This window comes from Hesperophylax consimilis, chromosome 12, assembly GCF_061612785.1.
Source record: "Hesperophylax consimilis isolate HC1 chromosome 12, BYU_Hcon_1.0, whole genome shotgun sequence".
In the NCBI taxonomy this organism is placed as follows: domain Eukaryota; kingdom Metazoa; phylum Arthropoda; class Insecta; order Trichoptera; family Limnephilidae; genus Hesperophylax; species Hesperophylax consimilis.
In genome coordinates this window covers 3,812,141-3,834,033 of record NC_142847.1, presented here as the reverse complement: position 1 = coordinate 3,834,033, position 21,893 = coordinate 3,812,141, and the positions used below count along the sequence as shown (strand labels likewise).

The window sequence follows — 21,893 nt, the reverse complement described above, 5'->3', positions numbered from 1 at the left end:
GGAGCTGGGCCATAAGGTGTTTTGGGTCGCATTTGTTATATTGGAATACGGACGCATGCCCGCTAAATCAATAATAAAATAAAAATGTGGTGGGTAGGTAGGCAATTTGAACATATAAGTTTTTAGATTCTCACAGCCAAAAGCATTTTTGTTGTTTGTTTTTGGGGTGTTATGCCGTTTTGCGCTAACTCCTTATTTAGCCGACGTTTCGGACAGCGTTGCAGTGGTGATGGACACTGCAACGCTGTCCGAAACGTCGGCTAAAGAAGGAGTTAGCGCAACACGGCATAGCACCCCAAAAACAAACAACAAAAATTTGAACATATATTTTGAGACTTCGAACAACAATTTCGATAAGTTCTTATTTCAAAAAATGTTAAAATCATATTTACAGAATTTAAAGGTTTTAGGTAAGTACTACGAGATCATAGTTATTATCAAACATATGAAATACATAAAACCTGTGGTGTGCTTTAGTTATTCCTTGCGTGAAATTTGCTTTGAAATTAAGTGATATTTTCAAAATTGGTAAATTGACAAGTGATAAAGTAAATAGCCACTGGCCACCTGTAATATAATATTTTAACAGAAAATTGTTTTCATATTATTTTTTTGAAAATTCTAATTATAATAACCCGTGATGTTTCAGAAAGTCTGCGCTAGTGAGATAATTATTAACTTAAGTTTTGAAAACTTTCTTACTTTCCAGGTCTGTAAAATATTTCTGAGAAGATGTTAACATAATTGTTTATATTGATCGAACGGACGAAGAACCATGTTTCCGACGTAGATAACGTGATAGTAGATTTAAAAAAAAGAGTTGTGCTTGTTTAAGGAAATTATTACATCGGAATACATAATAAAAATATAAATTAATTCGAATTTATTGAATGTTAGGCATACTTATGAAGTGTATGCCGAAACAAAATGGATAGTCGACAGTTTTATGGGTTTCAAATTGACCTCCTAAAATTAAAGCAGGAATTCCAGATGCTATCGGCCGTTGTTCCCAATCCTACTGATCAACTGTTGAGCCGATATTTTGGCTCAACACGGGTGAAACCCACAACTACGCTCTTTCCAACGGAAAGGTAACGACTGAGCGATCTACCACTTTAAAAAAGCCAAACTACTGGGTTAAGCTTGCCTCAGTAAATGACTAGTTATAAAAAGTGTCGACAGAGTGAAAAATATTCGCGACGTCAAAAAACGGTGGAATTAAAGCTGAGCTAACACTTTATTTTTATAATATTACATAAGTTTGTTGATATATATATATATATAAAATATGGGTTTATGTATTACAGTAATTAAAAAAAATGTATGCATTAATAATAAATACAATAATTATTTCATCAATGTCAATTTAAAATTGAAAGTTTTTACTTTGATATAATTTTATTGTCTATGAAAATGGGGAGGGCCACTTAAGATAATCAACGGCAAAGGTGTTTGGAAACAGGCAAATCGAACGTTGCCGAACAAATTACTTGGTTGATCGGATCATGAGATTAATTGTTAGAAAAGTTGGGAACAACGGCCGCATGACATATTGTTAGACCTTACAAAAATTGCTTCGCCAGTAAATAAATAATTATATATTTTATTAACATATAAACATCAGTATTGCTATGGTGGATTGTATATATTCGATATTCCACCTACCGGGAGACATTAGGTTGACACAAGTTCCATTACTTCCAATTTATTTAATACATTCCCAATACAAAGTCAACATTCGCAACAGCTGTACACTATCAAGGCTCTGTTTTACAAACACGAAGACGTTGTTTGATATTTACATTTACCATTATTTGATCCGTTTACTTCTATACCAAACCAATATATCCAGCTTAATAGTGCGTAGAAAAAGCTCGCATCCCATTTGTATATAAATTGAGATTTAATGAAAAAGTGTGGCCTTTTTATGGCGAACGAAAAAGCCTGAAACCACCCTAGTGCTCACTTAATGTGGGGGTGAGAAAAAAATGTATTTGAACAGTTGCAACATTGCACCCTGCACCTTCTACCATTATGCACTTAATGCAATCTTGCCTTTTATGCACACTAGAGAGGAAACAGCCGGGAAGCAGATGCTATCAAAGCTTTATTGCTTTGATATAAAGCACTCAATTATAATGTTTGATACAAGCAATTTGCGAGGGTTTTTTTTGGATTATAAAAAAAGAAATAGGAGGAAACGGTGTCGTGGTAGAAGGTTTGTAAGAACTTGTTAAAGAATGGAAGTGAAGTAGTTAGTAAACATTACCAACCTGTTAAAAAGGTTTGTTTATTTCAAGTTTTTCGCCGGTTTATAAAAAAAGTTTTCTATGGATATTCTAAAAATTATTTCCGTTCAATCCCTGAGTATAAGTTATCGATAGATAGAATCAAAGTTAGTGATTATGTGATTTGAAAATAATATTTTAAGCCTTATTTAAGTTAAAACTTTCTATCCAAAACTTTATTTGGTGGCACAAGAACATCAAAACGATATGCATAAGTACTTCAATCGACAATTACTGCTTATTATATCCATACAAATTGAAAGTATTGATTGTTTACAGGAATAAAAATATAATAAGCAGTAATTATCGATTGAAGTACTGGTACATATAGAATTAATTGGCGGGTTAGGAATAGGTCGACGTAGTTTAGTGGTCCAGAGCACCTGGCCGGACATCAGAAGAGATATTTTCATCGAGAGATATTTTCAATTTGTATGGATATTTCAGGCGAGTAATGAATGCTTATAATAATTTGTTATCCTTTGTGCTATGCATAAAAACCTTGTCTTATAAACATTAGTTTATCATTAAAAAATTACAGCAAAATTCGTTATTACTAGTACTAAAAACAGCCAGCGAAAAATCTAACCATTTTCGTTTTATAAATTATCGCTTGCATCATCTTGTTATTTGTTGTCCGGCTAAATATTGACGTTATAAATTGGTCAAGGACTTCTAAGGACGTTAAGTTACACCTTCTTCAAATAAACACTGGGATAAATTGCCAAATCACGATCTGGAAGGCCGGCAAGGGCGCATTAAGGAGGTGTGCGAAACAGAACCCGGCGGCACAAATGAAAGCGTCCTGCCACTCTACTAAACAGGGCCGCCGCCGCCGCATGGGTGCGAGAATAATGCCGTCCTAATTTGAATTTTTTTTTATTTTTATTAAGCTGATCTTTATTGACTGAAAATTTTACATTTTTTTTAGACAATGTATAGATAGTCCCATGAAGCTGCCACATGGCTGCTTGTCTGCAGGTTCTATCTCAATATACAATTATAATACAATATAAGTCTCCCGTTATATAAAATAAATAACAGACTCTTACATACAATCATAGAACTCATTAAAGCGTCGCAAGTACACTTACACTTTGAATGACAATACGATAACGTACATTCAAAAGTACAAGACAATATAGCACACAGATAACACACATTTAAAAGTAAGACATATACGATAACACACATTGAAAGTGTATAACACCGTACTGTAGCACAATGCAATAGAATTAAAAATTCTAGTTAACTAAGTGAAAAATGTTATTTTAATTTTTTTTTCTTGAAATAAAAAGCTTGTTAGTGAAAAAAAATGCGTTCATTTATATTATAGTCTTCTATTTTTCACCAATCGAAGTCGGCAACTCTTTTCATATCGTCAGACCACAAGGAGGAAAATGAGAATTGCTGATTTATTAAAATCCTGTTTATAACGAGATTGTCCGTCTCTTATTAATCTTTTAGTACATTCATAATACATCTGTACAATAAACTGCTCAACATTGAAAATTTCAAATAGAATTAAATACTTAGGAATAATAATAGACAAAAACCTATACTGGAAAGATCAAATCAACCAAACCGTCAAAAAAATAAGAAAATTAATTTATATATTTTTGAAAATTCGAAATTTTCTCTCATTGGAAATTTTAACATCAGTATACCACGCTTTAGTACAATCAAATCTCCAATACGCTGTAATCAGCTGGGGAACTGCATAAAAAACAAATCTACTCCCCGTTGAAATTATAAAAATAATATTGAAAAAACCAAGAGATTATCCAACACACCTAATTTTTGACGAATTTAATGATCTTGTCCAAAAAAACATAATAACTCAAATAATAAAAGAAAAACAAAATCACAGCTTTTTAACTGAAAGTAGTACTCGTCAAAAATATATATTTCCAACACAAAAATGTAACACCACTTTTGCTCAACATCATTACATATATCTAGGGAAAAAATACTTGAACAGCCTACCCAAAAATATCAAAACAATAGAAAACGATAAAAACCTACTAAAAGCAATTAAAGAGAAGTTCAATGTAAAAATACAAAAATGATGAAACTATCTTTTTAATTAATTATAAATTTTAATATTCATAATACAAACACTAAATATTCTTAATCTTGATGCTCACCACTCTTCTAGACACAAGCGCCGACTTCTATAGAAGAGGAACATTAAAAAATCAAAAGCAGTGAAAACTAATTGTATGAATTATTTTACTTAACATTATTGATTATATTGTAAATTGATTAATAATTTAATAAATAAATACATTGTTATAAATATAAAAAATCGGAACATATGTTCATGCACCTGCGTTAATCCTGATAATATACACTAACGAAATGCGAAAATAGTGTTCCAACGTCGCGATAACACATTCGTGTTTTACTAAAAGTTTATTAGGAAACCTATCCATCCGTTCGTTAAAGGCATGCAATCCCATGTTTAACAAGATAACGAATAATTTGGCAATATTAATTTTAGCAAGTTTTCTCTGTGCATGTCATCCGTAGAGTCTACTCTTTCCCAGCCAATGGTATAAGAAATAGTTAAATAATTAAATAAATAAAAGTATATATATACAGTCTTGGTATCATAGTGACAGGTAAAACAGTTGTCGTAAACTTTTAAGATCTCCCAACGGTGAATAAAATGAAAACGTAATACATCTTACGGACCAATATCTTCACGTGGAAGGAGTCAAAGTTATGAAACGAATCTCCAGTGTGAATTGAATTCAACCGTCGACCATATTAACGTGCATTTCTTAGTCTGATTTATTACTCTTACATCATTCTTATAATCTTTTCGAATCTACTCATTCGTAAAACAGTTATAAATATATTTATAAGATATTAGTCTCATTGTTGAAATTCACTAAAAATTAAATTAAATGAAACCATATTTTAATACCAAAGCCTTGCGATTTCTATGCGTACTAGTGGGTAATAATTTAATGACAATTAAGAAATCAGTCCGATGACTGCCAAATCTAATGGCAAGAGAGTGAAACACAAAAGGCCGCCGCTTGTTTCAGCCGCCCCTGTGCAACGCACTCATTTGCTCGTAAGGATGCAGCGCCCCTGCTGCCTGATAATAATGTGATATATTATTTATTTATCTCGATGAATCACGATGAAAAAGAATAGCGCCATTTTAGAGCGAATTGGGATGGCCGCAGATTCATGGTGTTCGATTTATTTGGATTCGGAATGCCGGATTTCCTCTCCGTAGGAATGTTTTTTTATAATCAATTGTAAGGCTGTTGGCATCATTTTTTTCCCAACGCGACGAGGACGAATTGTTTTAGGGTGATTCATAAAACAATGCCCATTGCTATTTAAGTAAGTACCTACCTACTTCGGTTCGGTAATAGTTAAAATCAGTAGCGTAGCGAAAGTCTCCCGCCCTCCGGGGAAATCTTCTGAATCAGGCCAACAATTTATTACAGAAATCATACCAAATTTAATTTAATTTAAATTAATATTTTTCTTACGGATGGGTATGGGTACCGCCGCCCCGGTAACCATTTATTGAAAAACGAACAAATCTGCCATAGGACACCCCAAGAGGTTCGCTACGTTTGGTGAATTAGCTGGGTGCCCGGGTTCAAGGGTGAGGTTTGTCTAGCTCCTGCCGGCGGATGCGCCTGTCCACCTACTGCGTTGCCGGCCGGATCGGGAGACCCTTTCACCTCTTCAACAGGACTCTATTGATCCACCGCCCTGAGATGGATTCATACGTCCGTCACTCCTAGACACACTGACCTTTAGATTCCTACCCACGAATCATACCTGTTTCCTTCCTTATTTTCTTAAATATACCCTCCACACAGCATCCCCAAAGATGACATAGGCTTCGGCATAAAAAAATAATTTATATATATTGCACAAGAGTCCCAACTACCCGGAGCCAGTGAGACCGGCATTCTCGATCGGAGTATGTTGTAAGGCTGAAGATAGCGGGAAGGAGAGGAGACGTAAAATATAAAGTATCTCTCTATTCAGATCCGATCACTAAATACGACTAAAGTAATTTCAACAACTGTTGTTAAAATTAAAATAACTTCACATCTGCCATTAGGTATACTGAATACTGGCCATGCAATATTGCGAAATTATTTATACATTTGACCGCTCAACAAACCAGCTGCTATTGATAAATTAGTCGTAATTTTACTATCGATACCTTTTAAAATGCACTTCTGTTCACAACTGCGAAATGCACATTAATTTACAGTTTTTTAGCGGGAGTGCAAAAATGATAGCTTTTAAGATAATTTATAGTCTTTCAACAATCGACCAAATATAACTTCATCAATGCTCTCAACTAATGGATTGATTCTAACTCTCTTGTTATAAGAGTTATTTATTGATAGATATAGCAAAAAATAAGCACCCTTTTAAATATTCAAAAAGCAATATTGTTAACTAACTAACCGTCACGACCTTTTTTCGCAGGGGTAGGCAGAGATGATGGTCAAAACAACTCTCACTTATCATGCTATAGGTCACCCCAAGTGGTTTAATACGTTTGGTGTCTGAGCAGGGGATGTTTGTGGGGTGAGATTTGTCTAGGTTTTGGCAGCGGATGAATTTGCCCTTCCGCGTGGAGAGACTGTTTAGGAAGACCTTTTGACCTCTCCAGTCGAACTCTCTCTTGATCCATTACCTTGCACCGCAGAGGGAGGAATGGATTCATACGTAAATCATTAATACCTTTTTCTTCCCAAAACTTCTCCCTCCTTTCCCTAAAAGGATCCCCCATACAGCTTCCTCAAAGATGACAAAGATTTTTTCACAGGGCCTCCTGTGAGGAGGTAATTTACATAACAATAATTATGTATTTTTGATTGTCACTCTGTTAAATATTCCTAATAAACATTAAATAAATAAATATAAATGCTGACTTTCATGTTTATGCAAATGTGTTACGATTGCAAAGAATGACATTCTACAACTGCAAGGTCAAAGAGAGCAGAATTATTTATATATTTCCTATTAATGCTAAAGCTACATTAAAATTACTTGACACATAATGGTGTTTCTTGGCCACATTCCTATCATCGGCTGTCAGACATCAGTCTGAATCATTTTGTGATTACGAGATATTATAATCATATTAAACCGAGGTTTAAAATTCGTTTAAAATTCCGCGCTTCTTACATTTAAATTGTTATTATATTGCAAACATGATCAACCTATTAAACAACAATGTCTACAGTTAACAGATCTAGATGGCTTGGTATCTACCAAATACAATTCATTAGCGATTTCAAAGAATTGTTTTTAGGAAACTGGAGAAATAATGTTATTTTTTTAGTTAGTTACATTTTTTATATTATAATTTTACTGGTCTTCCATTAAAAGCCTTAGCTTGTGGATGGAAGAAGAGTTAACATTTCACATATTATGTACAAATAAAGTCACGTGTACAGTTAATACAATGCAGTTAATACAGTTAATACATTTCATATAATTATAATTACTATTTACTATAATCATGTATTTCAATATATATGTATGTGTAGGTAATATAGACACATGGCAATCAGACCCGTTAACTAAAATATGTAAACATATATTTATTCAGTAAGAAGAAATTCCTTTATTCCTAGCAAAAAAAGGTTTCCATACAAAAAAAGGATCTTACTACTCTGCCATAGAGTTCGTTGATTAGTATTATGTAAAACCGTTTTGTAACGTGATTGCATGGTTCTATACATAAGCAAGTAATATGGGTAAACCAAAATAGTGGAAATTATAAGCTGTATTTGTAGCAAAAAACAATAATTTACTAAAACTCTAACCGTCTTACTAATTAGATTATTACACGCCCGTTCAACGTCGGTGTTGTAAATCTGGCCTTGAGCCTGGTTTAAGACAGTTTTAACCAAACAAACGCTATGGTAATAAGTCAAGTTTTTCACTGTTCTGACCTTGTAAAACGCGCCGTGTGAGTAGTTTTTTTAGTAAGGCTGTAAATTTGATGTATGCTTTATAAACCTTTTCATTATTTAATGTCAATACCACACACGAGTCCCAACTGCTCCCAACCGTCTGGATCCAGTGAGACTATAGCATGTATGTTGTGAGGTTGAAGGTAGAGGGAGGGAAAAGAGATTTGAAAGATGAAGGTGGGGTGTACCTGGGTAGTTAGATCTGATCGGCTGAAGCCTTTTCAAATCGCGTTTCAATTCTGATTGGTCGTCTTACACTAAGACTATACTTAGAGTATCTTCCATTCTGGAACGTGCCGCAAGTATTCTATATATTATATTAAATTAATAAATTGCGAAATAACACAAATTCGTCGAATAAAATACACTTGTGCACGGGCTTAGAACCTGCGACTAGTCGCGCTGGTCGAGAGCCTTACCCCTCGACTAAGGAGGCCATCATACAAAATAATACCGGTAATATTTCAATATTACCACGATTAGTTTTACATTAATTTACATCTTAAATAATTAAATAAGTCAGTTTTTTTCCATTGACTCAACACAGGAGACCCCGAGGAAAATAATCTGCCTCTGGGCCTTTGTCACAATAATAATAATAATATTATTTGGATTATTTGTTTCGCCATTTGTGCAAAATCACCTCAAGGGATCTCTGGGGACGATAGATTTTTTTGAGGAGAGAAGGAGTGAACATGGATCTTGAAGAGATCCATGTTAAAGGAGGGAGGGACCACAGGGGCCGGCACAGCCGAGCTGTTGAACTAAAGAACGAGTTGAAGAAATGACGCGTTGTCATGTGACAAATGTCAACCGTGTACACATATGTTGGGCATGCGTTTGGCGTGTTTCCCGATAATGCACCGATGTCGAAGGGATCAATGACGCTAGTTCCTCGGAGCATCTTCCATTGTAATACCGGTAAAAAAAAGGAAAACATACCTACCTGACGCCCGATCTCTAAAGATTGCAATCCTCTTGTAAAGATAGTGGAATCTATCAAACAGACCGTCCGTTTCTGCTCAGAGTCAAAGTTATTTTCAGGTATTTTGGGGCTCCAGACCAGAGGTGGCTGCCAAATGCAACAGTGTGTCGCACTTGTGATTTGTACAAGGTCAGCAGTTGTGTACTATTAGCATCTGCGGGCCTTTTACAGTACCCCCAGCTTCTATGAGGCTAGCTTGACTCTGGCTTTGATGGAGACTCCGAGTCTGAGCAGGTCAACGAGCATATAAATGGAAGACGTGTCAGGAAGATTGCTTCCGTTGAAGGGGAATAAATTGTCATTTCGACCCTTTTTAGACGTAATCAGACATTATTGGGTCTTAAATTCTCATTACTGAGACATTAAATTCAACTACGAAAACAGTATGCAATATAGTTGTGAATGAGGAATACTTGGAGCAGGTGGATGAGTTTGTGTATTTAGGAAGTGTGTTCTAGAGAGATTGGAAGGCTGACAGAGATATTGAAAGAAGGGTAAATGCAGGTAACTCCATTAATGGAGGACTGAACGCAGTTGGCGCTAACAATAAATTGTGCAAAGAAGTTAGCAGTCCACAATGGAGTGCTGGTACCTACGTTGATGTATGGAAGTTAGGCATGGAACTGGCAAAGAAAGGATGAAATTAGATTGAATGCTGTTGAAATAAGATCCCTGAGGCGTATGTGTGGTAAAACCATGTATTTGAAAATATGTGAAAAGTGCAAATTCGCAAAGAGTGCAAGGCTAATGTAAGCGTAATGAGTAAGATTAATAATGGGACGCTTAGATGGTTTGGGCACGTAGAGCGAATAAGCGAAGAAAGGATTGTAAGGAGAATATAAGATGCAAATGCGAATGGTAGCAGATGTCGGGGACGCCCGAGAAAGACATGGCACGATCAAGTGAAACAGATACTCGAGGCGGGCCATGTCAAGAGTCAGAATAATAGAAGAGTATGTATGAGACTATGTATGAATGTAAATGAGGCTAAAAGCTATCATAGACTGTACTGTCATAGCGTAATAATGAATTAGTGCACACGATAAAATAATGACGATACTAAATAATGAAAATAATGAAAATGCCTTATTAAAATTACGAAATTAGTTTTGGTAAATCCTGAAAATATTAAACAAAATACTCGAAAACTACAGGACATTATAATACTATTACGATCTCGGAGAAAAATGTTGTCACAGTTTAAGTATCTCGGCGGCCATTTAAAAGTAAATTTATTTGAATGCCACCCCATTTTTAACGTTTAAAAAAGCCTTATGAGGTTTTTTTAATCAGAGGTCCTCTCTAGAACCCATAGAAAACCTTTTTTAAGGTACCACAGCGAGGGCACGGGCTCCGTATGTTGCGATATGTCCCTTATAAAGCCGAAAAAAATAGAGAAAAAACCCAACACATGTTTTCAGTTGGGGTTTTTTGTGGACATACTGTTCCAATAAACGTGATATAAAGCATGCTTTGATATGAAATTAAACATGGTGCAGAACCTTTTAAGTATGAAAAAAATAGTTGAAGTAGTACCTACCTTCACATGCATCTACTTAATATTTCAAAAATATCAGCTGCTCACCGTCGCGTTAGAAATCTTTTTTGGTTTTGTTTTTTTAAGTAACAATTTTTTGTTAAATAAAAAAGCTTAATACCTGTACCAATGACGTTACAATACATCTAGACTCGTGGTTGTCTCAAAAACTCAAGATAAAATGTGTCCAAGTAAGAAACACTCCCATGTTTCCAGTTAATTCTTAATTCAAACATTGTTCATGTATGAAGTAGATAGACATTCAGATAATATGTGCTTACGAACGAAATAAATGAGAGCGGACTGCGTTTGCGTATTTTTAACGAATATTACATTCTACTCCACGGGTGTGAACGAGATAACAAGATACGTTTACTCGCTTACACTATATGACGAACACGGAATACTGCATGAGACGAGCTACTGTAATTGTCCTTATTCTCATGTGTTTTTAATATTTTCTTGCAAACACTAATATATTTCATTAACACATTAGTGTTTGTAATGAAAATATTTTCTCATCCCACACGTCGTCGGGTAAACGACGCGTGACAGTTTAGTACTAAAACTACGAAAATCGGAAGTACTCCGATTGACGTACTTTTTGCTTGCCACTTTGAGAGACATCGCGTCTAAATATATTGTAATGTTATTGACCTATACCCAACCCATAGAATAAAAAAGATTTTATTCGATGACCTAATCGGTTCAAGGCTTGGTTTTTTTACGTTAAAGCCCAAAAGTATTGTTTGCCTATTATCGGAACTATGGAATCCCATAATATGTGAAATCTGTATAGAAATACAGTTGGGGAGGGGAAGACCAAGGTTGGGAATCGGGTTGGTTATTTAGATGTGGTCAATAAACATAGCTGTAGCCATTTCAAGCACCGCTTTGATTCTGAATTGTCGTCTCTCACCATGATGCTGAGAATATCTTCCAATATGGAACTATAATGTCACGTCGAAACGTGTGACACTAGCGATAATCGGTGAGCACTGCGCATAGAACTGATTTCGTACACGGATAAATCTTATTGTAAAAATCTGTTCAAATTATTATTTTCCTGTTAGGCCTATAACGAATGAATTGAGAGATTTCATAACAAACTATCAGTAAAACTCGACTATGTTATGAGGAAGTCGGAATACGTGTTCTTAAAAATTAAAATATTTTCGCTTCTTGTCCATTATATTTATAAGGACAAGACCATCTGCGTGGACACGTGTTCGGATATATTCTGAATGAATAATATTTTTTTTGGAAATGGTCATGCAGTCACATTTCTAATTTATAAAAATTTTGATTTATAAAAAGCCCTACTCATTTTCTCGGCGTAGTTTCAGGAGGTGTAGCACGGACCATCGATAAAATCCTATAATCAGTGATATATTTGCGAGCACGGTCAGAATATGATTACGACAGTCAGTCGCTAGACAAAAGCCGCTGCTTTTAGATCAGCCTCCAAAGTGTAGGATAAGCTGTCAATGTACACAACTTTTTGGAAAATGTTGTTCGTTATGTAAAATAACTGGCTTATTAATGAATGGAAGTGAACTAACTAAGCTCTTAGAATTTAAATTGAAATCGTAAACCCGATCCATAGACAATTAATTTATCTAAGATGAGATCATTTGATTCTGTTCCTACTTGGAAAAACAAAAGTTGTTAGTTATGACTATGAACTATGACTAACCTTATTTATGCCAGGAATTTATGCCAGCCTTCCAAAATATAAAATTGACAAACTTCAATCAGTGTTTAATGCAGCAGCACAGCTCATAACCGGGGTTTCAAAATATTCGCACATTTCACAGTTACCTTCGTAACCTTCACTGGCTCAAGTGCCTTGAAAGAATCCAGTACAAACTGTGCTGGATGGTGTTTAAATCTATCAATGAAATGGCCCCACCCTACATCTCTGAACTATGCGTCCCGGAAAACACTGGTCTGAGGCAGTCAACTCTTAGATCAGCAACATCATCAGCTGTAGGCAGACTGATAGAACCTAAGCGAAAGCCAAATACTAAGTTTGGTGATCGCGCTTTCGGAGTATCTGGGCCGAAGGCTTGGAATAAACTCCCTCCGGAACTAAGATCCATAGCAAGTCTAACAGAATTCAGGTCTAAACTAAAAACTTACCTTTTTGAGCTGTCATACCCTTAAATTAAATATACCATTCCTAAGAGAAAGTCCAGTTATATTCAATTTTCCAATTATGTCCTAAATCCTGTAGCTAAATTTCGCTAATAAACAATTAGATAATGTCAATTAAGTGTTAATCTCAAGTGACCTACCAGGTAAGTATTGTACTGTATATTATCTCCATAAATAGTTAGTAATAACATAGATCACCGTAGAAATGTATTATAAATTTGTACAGCGCCCTTGGGGTGATTTTGCACAAAAACGAAGCTATACAAGTCATCCAATTATTATTATTATGAAATAATTAATTCCCTTTTAATGTCAAAAAGTACATGTGGACTGCCATGTATATGAAAGTTATTATTTCAACTCGACATTGTCAATTTGTTAGTATTTTTAATTTTCAACTTGTCAATTTATCAAGGAACAAGATTACATGGAGATGAATGACGGACTCGCTGAACGTCAGAGCGGTGCTGCCAAGGTCTGTTATCTACGAGAGGATATTGTGTCAGCGCTTATTAGCAGCAGACACATACCTGGACGGATGACGAACCTCGTGCTGACATTGTTGGTGGACACGGTGGACTCTTTCGCTGCAGCAGCTGGTCCAGTTTCTTCACCACCTAGGATTGTTGCTGCAGAGTCTCCATCTTCTATCTTTGTGTCACCTGTTCCTGTGCTTCATTTTATTTATCTTAATTTCACTTTATTTTTGTAATATTTATATTTTTTGTAATACCTGCATCAACTGTAAAGCGTCCCTGAGGTGATATCTCACAAAAACGGCGCAATACAAATTGTCCAATAAATAAATAAAATAGTACAATTATTGATTTCACTGAGATCTCCAGGTCGTTCCGCGTTAGAGCGTTTAGAGCATTAGTGGCCAAATTAGACGGACAACATTGCAACCTATTTTTTCACTTCTTGTCTTATCTAAATATAATAAAAATATATAATATTTGTTTTGAAAGACTATCGTTGAACCAGTATGACTATCATGATGCAATCCAGAGACTCTCGATGTAAAATGAATCCTTGAATTAACAATTATACTTAACACACCTGTCCAGATCAATCTAATGAAATAAAAAATATGATAGCCAAATTATTGCCAACAAGAATTAACTATAAAACCCATTAAAATAAACTATCTAAATTTGAAAATCTTATATACATTAATTTAAGTAGTAGGTATATTACTAGGTACCTACATACCTAATAATTATTTAATACATTTCATTATGCGAGTTTATTAGCATAACTGATTACGATAATTTTCAACGGGTGACACATCTCCTATGAAAGCGAAATTCCCGGCGATACCTGATCGCAGTCCGGCCTACCAGCCTAACCGGTGATGTGACCTGAAAAAGGAAAGTGGACACGTCATCGAAACGACATATTATCATCACTGACCTAGTACCTACCTATGCGTCCGCTTCTTGAGGTCTACATCACCGGCCTTAGGGAAAAACAGAAACGAAGTATGTCGCTGTCTGTCATAACTATTGAAGAGATACATAATAACTGTCATTTTGGTTCGTTATTGATATAATTTTTTTTTGAAATAATTATGCGTATGAATCATTGCAAAATTTTTAAATTAGGTACTTACTGCATTTGGATCGTGTGAATTGTTGGTAGTAGGTTTCTGTGTGTGACTTACCTGTAAAAAACAGAATATTTTGAGATTTATCAAGGAGATAAATTGGTAAAGTTATAGAAGTAGTTACATTCAAATATCTACAAAATTGGAACGGAATATATTAGGCGCACAGTACTTTGCACACAGATGCATGACTTGCATACAGCTTAGCTACATAGCATACATGTTTCCAACTTACAAAAAGAAAATTCCAATGAAATTGAAAAAAAAGGTTATTTGTAATTTATTTAAAAAAAATCTAATATCTTTTCGAATATTCAAATTCGATGAAGGTTTACATTTTGTAAATTTTTTCGGTAATTTCAATCGGTAGGCTGAAGCAAAGCAAAAAGCTGGCTCTCAATAATCAGAAGTTTGTGTTGTTCCAATCAACTCTACTCGTAATTGTATATATTGATACATACTTAGATGAATTAAAAATCGAAGATAGGTTACTGATACAACGCGTGTGCCAACTTCCTGATAAAATATTAGTTATGTTGTATGTGAACAACGTTTGAATTAAGAATTTTCTGGAAACGTAAGATAGTTTTGGGTTAATTTTGTAGGACAATAACGTGTCTATTTGTATTGTAGTAATCTAATAGATGGTATTGGTATACGAAATACAAACCTGCATCCCCGAATTTCGTAATTAAATCAATAAAACTTAATATAATAGTTAAAAATATAACATATTTCACAAAAATTATCGGTACTTTCGCGATATCTATGACAAAATATCAATTATTAGTGAACCCCGCAATGTTTCGCTATTGCTAATGTCTATCTGGGGCGTCTCTAGAGCAGAGATATTGCTTTTAGAGGAAGCTACAAGCCAAAAATGTGGGTAGACCGAGGCTATTCGGATCGGGTGAGTTATTCGGATCAAGCTAAGCAATATGGATATATCTCGGCTATTGTAATCAAATGACAAATAAAAAATTTGGACACAGCGTCCCCATCTATCGTATGTCATAATAGTAAAATTACCGATATTACAGATTGCGTGGGTTGACTGCTAAAAATCGATATGTTTGAAGATCATCCAAGGTACGTCTCAAATAAATGCCTGACGTAATATTGTTCTCTGCGTTCTTAGTGTTTTTTCTGAAAAGGTAAGCTATTCAGTCATGTTCATATGTTATATATGTATCAATCAAATGCACAGTAAACAGAATCAAAGCGCAATAAATTGCATTTTGTATGTTTTTGTACTTTACTTTGAGTAAATATCATATTAATAAATGTGAGGTTAAACATACCGACGGTGGGGGGGCTATTTGGATCATATTTAAATGCTTTTAAAATTCGATGCGTTAATTGTTTTATTTTTTTTATTTGAAACAGATGGTGCGCAACTATGTGAAAAAGACGACTAATCAATCATGGTCAAAAATTGCAATGGATGAAACCGTTAGGAAAGTAAAATCCGGTGAAATGGGATTACGCAGTGCTGCTGTGAGCTACGGAATCCCATACACGACAATTTTAGTTGGCACATCCTCCTGAAAAGGTGCCAATTTTTCATATTACATCTCCAGTAAACGTTTCCAAATTGCGTAAAGATACTGAAGAAAAAATAAAAGCCTCGAACGCAAAGGAAAACAAAAGATCTCTCGCCAAAAACCGCACAAAATTACAGTTCAAAGGAAAAGGTACCCCGGGACTCAAAGTTAAAAAATCTTCCAAAACAGCTTCTTCATCGACTGGGACTTCAAGAAAGTGGTTTTGCATTTATTGCAATGAAGTTTTTGTACATCCTCCAAAGGAAGATTGGATTCAATGTTCTTCTTGCGAAGAATGGTGCCACGAAAAATGTTACGACAAGAAAGTTTTTATTTCTGCGGTGTGTAAGCCAATAAGAGTGTAATAAGTGTCATGATACTTTCATATAAGTTATGGGTTCTAAAACCTATTTTTGGTTTTTGTTTTTTTTTCATACTTAACTATTTTTCCGGTTTTGATCCGAGTAGCCCCACCACTGATCCGAATCACCACATATATATGTGGTGATTCGGATCAGTGGAGAGGTCTACAGTAATAGTCGTATGTTTTTTTAAAGTTACTTTATGTTATGATCATTAAAATAAAAACATAAAAAAATGTCAAATGCTTATTATTAAAATTTTTTTTTTTTCGAAAATGCATTAGTTTTAATTTTGTTCAAGAAAACATAAAAAGTGATCCGAATAGCCTCGGTCTACCCTATTCTTAGTATGCCTTATATCGTCACGAATATAGTTAATAGCGATTAGAATCACTTGGCAAACGGTGTCTAGAAATGCTCGATTTCAAGCACAAAAGTGGTTTTTATTTATTTTGTAAACATTTTTTTAAGAAAGCAAAAAATTTATCCAAGGGAAACTGTCACAAATAATCTTATCTTTAATATTGTATTTTTTTATGTTGTTTATTTTATGAGTTCATACATATACAGGGTGTATCGGCAAGTACCCGACAAACTTTAACCAGCTATTCCTTAGCACATTTGGAGTAAAAAATGTTATGGGCGCTTTGCTGTCCGGTAACATTTTTTTTTCATTAAAAACAAAAAATAAATAAAAATCCACACTCCGTCACTGTCATTTGCGTTGTTTCTCGCGTTCAACAGCTGTTATTAGCAAGTGTGTCAAAAATATCCTCGCTCTTTCGTACACACTAAATAATAATAGTTAAAAATGAGACGAATGGTGCCGTGCCATTTCGTTGTGATTGTAAAAGCGCGCCAACGTAGGTACGTACGTACATTATTCAACGAAACTCTAACAAAATATTGCCAGATGGGTTTTCAAACTTTGACAAAGGATAAAACATTGGTGACATGTGGTGAAAATATGAATAGTAAATTTTTTATTAAAAAAAATGTTACCGGACAGCAAACTGCCCATAACATTTTTTACTCCAAATGTGCTAAGGAATAGCTGGTTAAAGTTTGTCGGGTACGTGCCGATACACCCTGTATATTGAAAAAAAAGTAGTTAACATTAATATTTTGTATTGAGTAATTAATTTTTTTTTGTATTCTAATCATGGGAAATGATAGAAAAAGCTTCAATTTATACAAATTATATTTTTTGATATTCATAATGTAAACTAAGATTAATCGAAAAAAGTGATTTAACATCAAGCTTCGCCTTAAGTATTCCGCGGGCGGGCAACTTCTCAGCGATATCAGTCGACTACCGACTACTTATCGAGTTGAAACTTGTCAGTTCATGTCATTGTTTTCAATCGAAAATTGAAGTTATCAAGTTCTTTTACACAAAAATATCTGGCGACGTGGTTTTTTAAAAATTATTTTCGGTTAAAATTTTAGCGTGCTTCAGTAGGTCGTCGTTTTTAAGGATGTGTGCATCCTAAGGATTTTTTGAAATATCGTGCAAATATTACAACGTTTCACAATCGCGTGTTTTGATTGCCCATCACCTGTACCTACACAAACGTCCATTTACGTTAATGGTATCGTCATCCGTTATACAACAAGATTGCACCAGTGAATGAAAATATTAGTAATGATTTGGAGTTATTATTAGCAGACGTTTTCACTCCTACGCAAATTTTTCTACGCATTAGTCAAATTATGAACCTATCATAGTCAAATTATGAACCTATCATAATATGTAGTTACGTAGGTAGGTTCATAAATAATCTAAGTATATCTGCATCGAATGATTAAGTACCTGAAATGAAATATTTTTAGTAGCCGCGAACTTGCATTTTTGTAGCTTGGATCAAAACCACGCCGCACGCCACGGTCACTCTTTTATATAAATAGTTAGATAGGAGATAGATCGATTATGATGATAAACATTAAGGTACATAATGTGAAGTAATTGTCCCTTTTTAGGTATATTAGTTTACATCTATGGGTAAACGTGCACAGCACCAAGAGAATTACAGATAACATAAAATTTTGTTGAAAACACACGAATACACTTTAATTTTAATTTTGTTCTGCTCCCAACCATCTGGAACCAGTGAGAAGTAGTGAATTGAAGGTAGTGAGGAGGGGAAGAAGATGGGGAAAAGGAAGGTTAAGGGAGTACCTGGCTATTCAGATATGGTCACCAAACACGGCTAAAGTCATTTCAAGCATTGTTTCATTTCATTGTTTGCTTGCTCGGTTCCAAGCCCGAAACTCGCACATGGTTATATGTAGACATTTTTTTAAGGAACACCTACATTTTTTATCGAAACAAAAATGTATTACGGATGTGGATAATACATTGTGTCATTTGAAAATTATATGTAGTATTCTTTCGGCACGTTCCAGAGTGGAAGATACTCTCAGTATCGCCCTGGTGTAAGACCATTCAGAATTGAATGCAGCTATTTTTCGTTTATAATAAAAAATGCGTAAGATTTTCGTAAATAAAACCAAAAAATTATAAGACTAATATTTGCAAGTGGTCTACCATTGATTTTTTACCGAAATTTGTCCTTGATACTATTTTCCTTACTGTGACACTAAAACGCAACAATATGAAAAGAGAGATTAAGTCTCAATTATTTATTCAATAGCTGCCTTTATACAGTCGCTCTGTCGCGCGTGAAACAGCAATAGTGCGCGAAAGAATGCGCGTGTAAAGATGAGGGATTCGGAAGGGATAGACCGTGCGATTGCGTTCATCAGTATTTGACGCAATCGCGTGGTTCGAGGTTGCTTTACACGTACAGTTCTTTCGCGCACGCAAGATGGCGGACATACGCACGTGGAGTAAAGAATTAATAATAGAGTTACTTGAGTTATATAAGTCTTTTCCTTGCCTATGGAAAATTAAGTCGGAACATTATAAAAACAAAAATCTTAAGGAGGAAGCTTACATCAAAATAATCGACTTTTGTAAAGAGAAAGGATTTCCTGATGCCAATCGAGATTTTGTGGTCAAAAAAGTACAAAGTCTAAGAGGCTCTTTTCGAAAGGAACTAAAGAAAGTTCAAAACAGCCACCGCAGTGGAAAAGGAACAGATGAAGTGTACAAATCCTCGCTTTGGTACTATGATCATTTGCTGTTCACTAAGGACCAAGAACTACCTACTGACAGTATATCTAACATTGAGGATGATCCAGTTGATGAAAACAGAGCTGTTGAGGAAAATATTATTTCGACCAACGAAGGCGGAATAACAGAAAGTGGCGTTGGTGAAATTGGACAGCAAACTCAAGTCGTAAGTAAATTTAATTTATTTTTATTTATTATTATTATACATTTAAATATATCCAATAGTACAGTTAAAACATTTTGACCGTTTAAGAACTCACGTTACTTAACCCTATTGGTTGTCGCACACAAAGACACACACACACGCAACTTTAAGAGAAGGTCCGACAACCTTTACATTATATTTTCTGTTTTTAAGTTCTTCCACTATTAACCATACGATCTTGCCACTCAACACTCCCATCTGTATTAAAGTATGTTTTATATTGTTCTCTGTTTCGTTTAGCTTCCGAAGTGATCTGTGTGTGGGGACGTCTTTGAAGATTGATCAATGGAACAGAATTTTGTTGAGAGTCTGTAGTAATCTCGTCTCGTGGGTAATTAGAAATAGGATATGTGTTACTGCGTTTACACAAAAAATTGTGTAAAGTGCAAATAGCAAGGACGACGTAACAAATACTTTTGTGGTTTTTTATATTTATTGCTGTTTGTAATACCCTAAACCTAGCTGAAATGATTCCAAATGCATTTTCAACTACGTTACGGGCCCTTGACAGTCTGTAATTATAAATCCTTTTTTCGTAATCTAGTTCTCTCTGAGAATATGGTTTGAGAAAATTAGGTTCTAATCCAAACGCTTCATCACCCAGAAAGACAAAGTTCAAGTTATTTACGGTATCACAATTTTCTGGAAAATTGAGATCGCCCATTTGCAGTTTATGATAAAATTCTGTTTGCTCTAAGACTCCTCCATCGGATACTCTTCCATTTTTACCCACGTCAACATAAAGAAACTCATAGTTTGGACCAACTAAAGCCATCAATACGATGCTATAGAAGTGTTTGTAATTATAGTACACAGCTCCGGAACCCGGCAAAGGCACAATGCGAATGTGCTTGCCATCCATGGCACCTCCGCAGTTGATGAATTGCCATTTCACTTCAAATTCTTTTGCTATCTTGATCCATTCTTCCTTCGTAGACGGCATCTGAAAATGAAATTATAATATGTTTTTTGTCTTATATTTTTAGAATGATGCTGCTCCTACTGGATGGGACTCGACACCGCGTAGAAATAAAAGAAAAGCTACAAACAACTACCAGGCCGAATTCTTTAAAGTCTGTGCAGATACTCTCAAATCAAATAGCAAGGAGTTTTCGGAGTTCGAAGTCGCCGGAATGAATATGGCCAAAAAATTAACTAAAATGGATCCGGTGCAGGCAATTTATGCGGAATCCTTAATAAATAATATTTTACGCAAAGGGTTGCTGAAAAAGTTGACGGAAGAAACTGACATATGCGACAATTATTGTAATAAGACCATTCGAACACCGTCTTCTGCTGACTTGCACAGGACTTCATCGATTAGTTCAGACGTATCACAGTCTATATTAGAAGGCATCTACCAAAATCAGGAAGAAACAAGCCTGAGAACTTTTTACGAATCTTCTACTGATACGTACCAATGACAATCTGATATGTATCTCAAATGAATCACAATTAATCTCAATAAAAAATACTATGTAAAACTATAATTTGGATGATGATTAAAGATATACAGGACTGATTATTTAGATTTTTATTTATAACAATAATAAAGTTACTTACCTTTAAATAATCCACCCTTAAACATTCATAAATAGCTCGACACGTTTCTGGTATTATTGAAGAAAGAGATGGAGCAGATATACCGGTACTGAATTTCACATCTTCAAATGAGCGTCCTGTGGCGAGATATCGAAGAGTTGCTGCTAATCGTGCTTCTGCACTAATACTCTCTCTCATAATGGTGTCTTGCCTTGATATTTTATGTTTGATTTTATCTAACAACATACTAAATAACTGATCATCCATACGCAAATAATTCTTGAAATCGTCCGGATAATTTTCACGTAATTCTTCAATCAGTGGCATATGACAATATTGCTGTCTGTATTTCTTAACCCATACGGATCGTTTCTTCTTCTTTTTGAGTAGGCTAACACCAGCAAATATCATGACTTGTGCCATGATATTTCTTTTTCTTCTATCCATTTTGCTCCGTCGCACTATACTGAGTGTACGCGAACTTGAGTAAAACTTTGTAAATTGCACACACTCCAACACGCGCCAGTTCCACGCGGTCTATCGCGCATGATTA

General features: G+C 34.9%; 1 protein-coding gene across 1 annotated transcript; it reads left to right on the top strand.

The window, feature by feature from the left end:
• The first annotated feature begins 19,142 nt into the window (after positions 1–19,142).
• Positions 19,143–21,453, top strand: LOC149419019 (uncharacterized). Its single transcript, XM_089637648.1, has 2 exons — positions 19,143–19,759; positions 20,785–21,453. Exons 1-2 carry the CDS (start codon positions 19,286–19,288, stop codon positions 21,220–21,222), a joined length of 912 nt encoding a protein of 303 aa, XP_089493774.1. The 5' UTR covers positions 19,143–19,285; the 3' UTR covers positions 21,223–21,453.
• The last annotated feature ends 440 nt before the right edge of the window (positions 21,454–21,893 follow it).

Excerpts from the sequence above, each read along its gene's own strand:
- LOC149419019 (XM_089637648.1), top strand. The coding sequence starts at position 19,286 with ATGGCGGACATACGCACGTGGAGTAAAGAATTAATAATAGAGTTACTT. Across the intron at positions 19,760-20,784 it reads TTGGACAGCAAACTCAAGTC|AATGATGCTGCTCCTACTGG; the intron begins GTAAGTAAATTT and ends TTATATTTTTAG.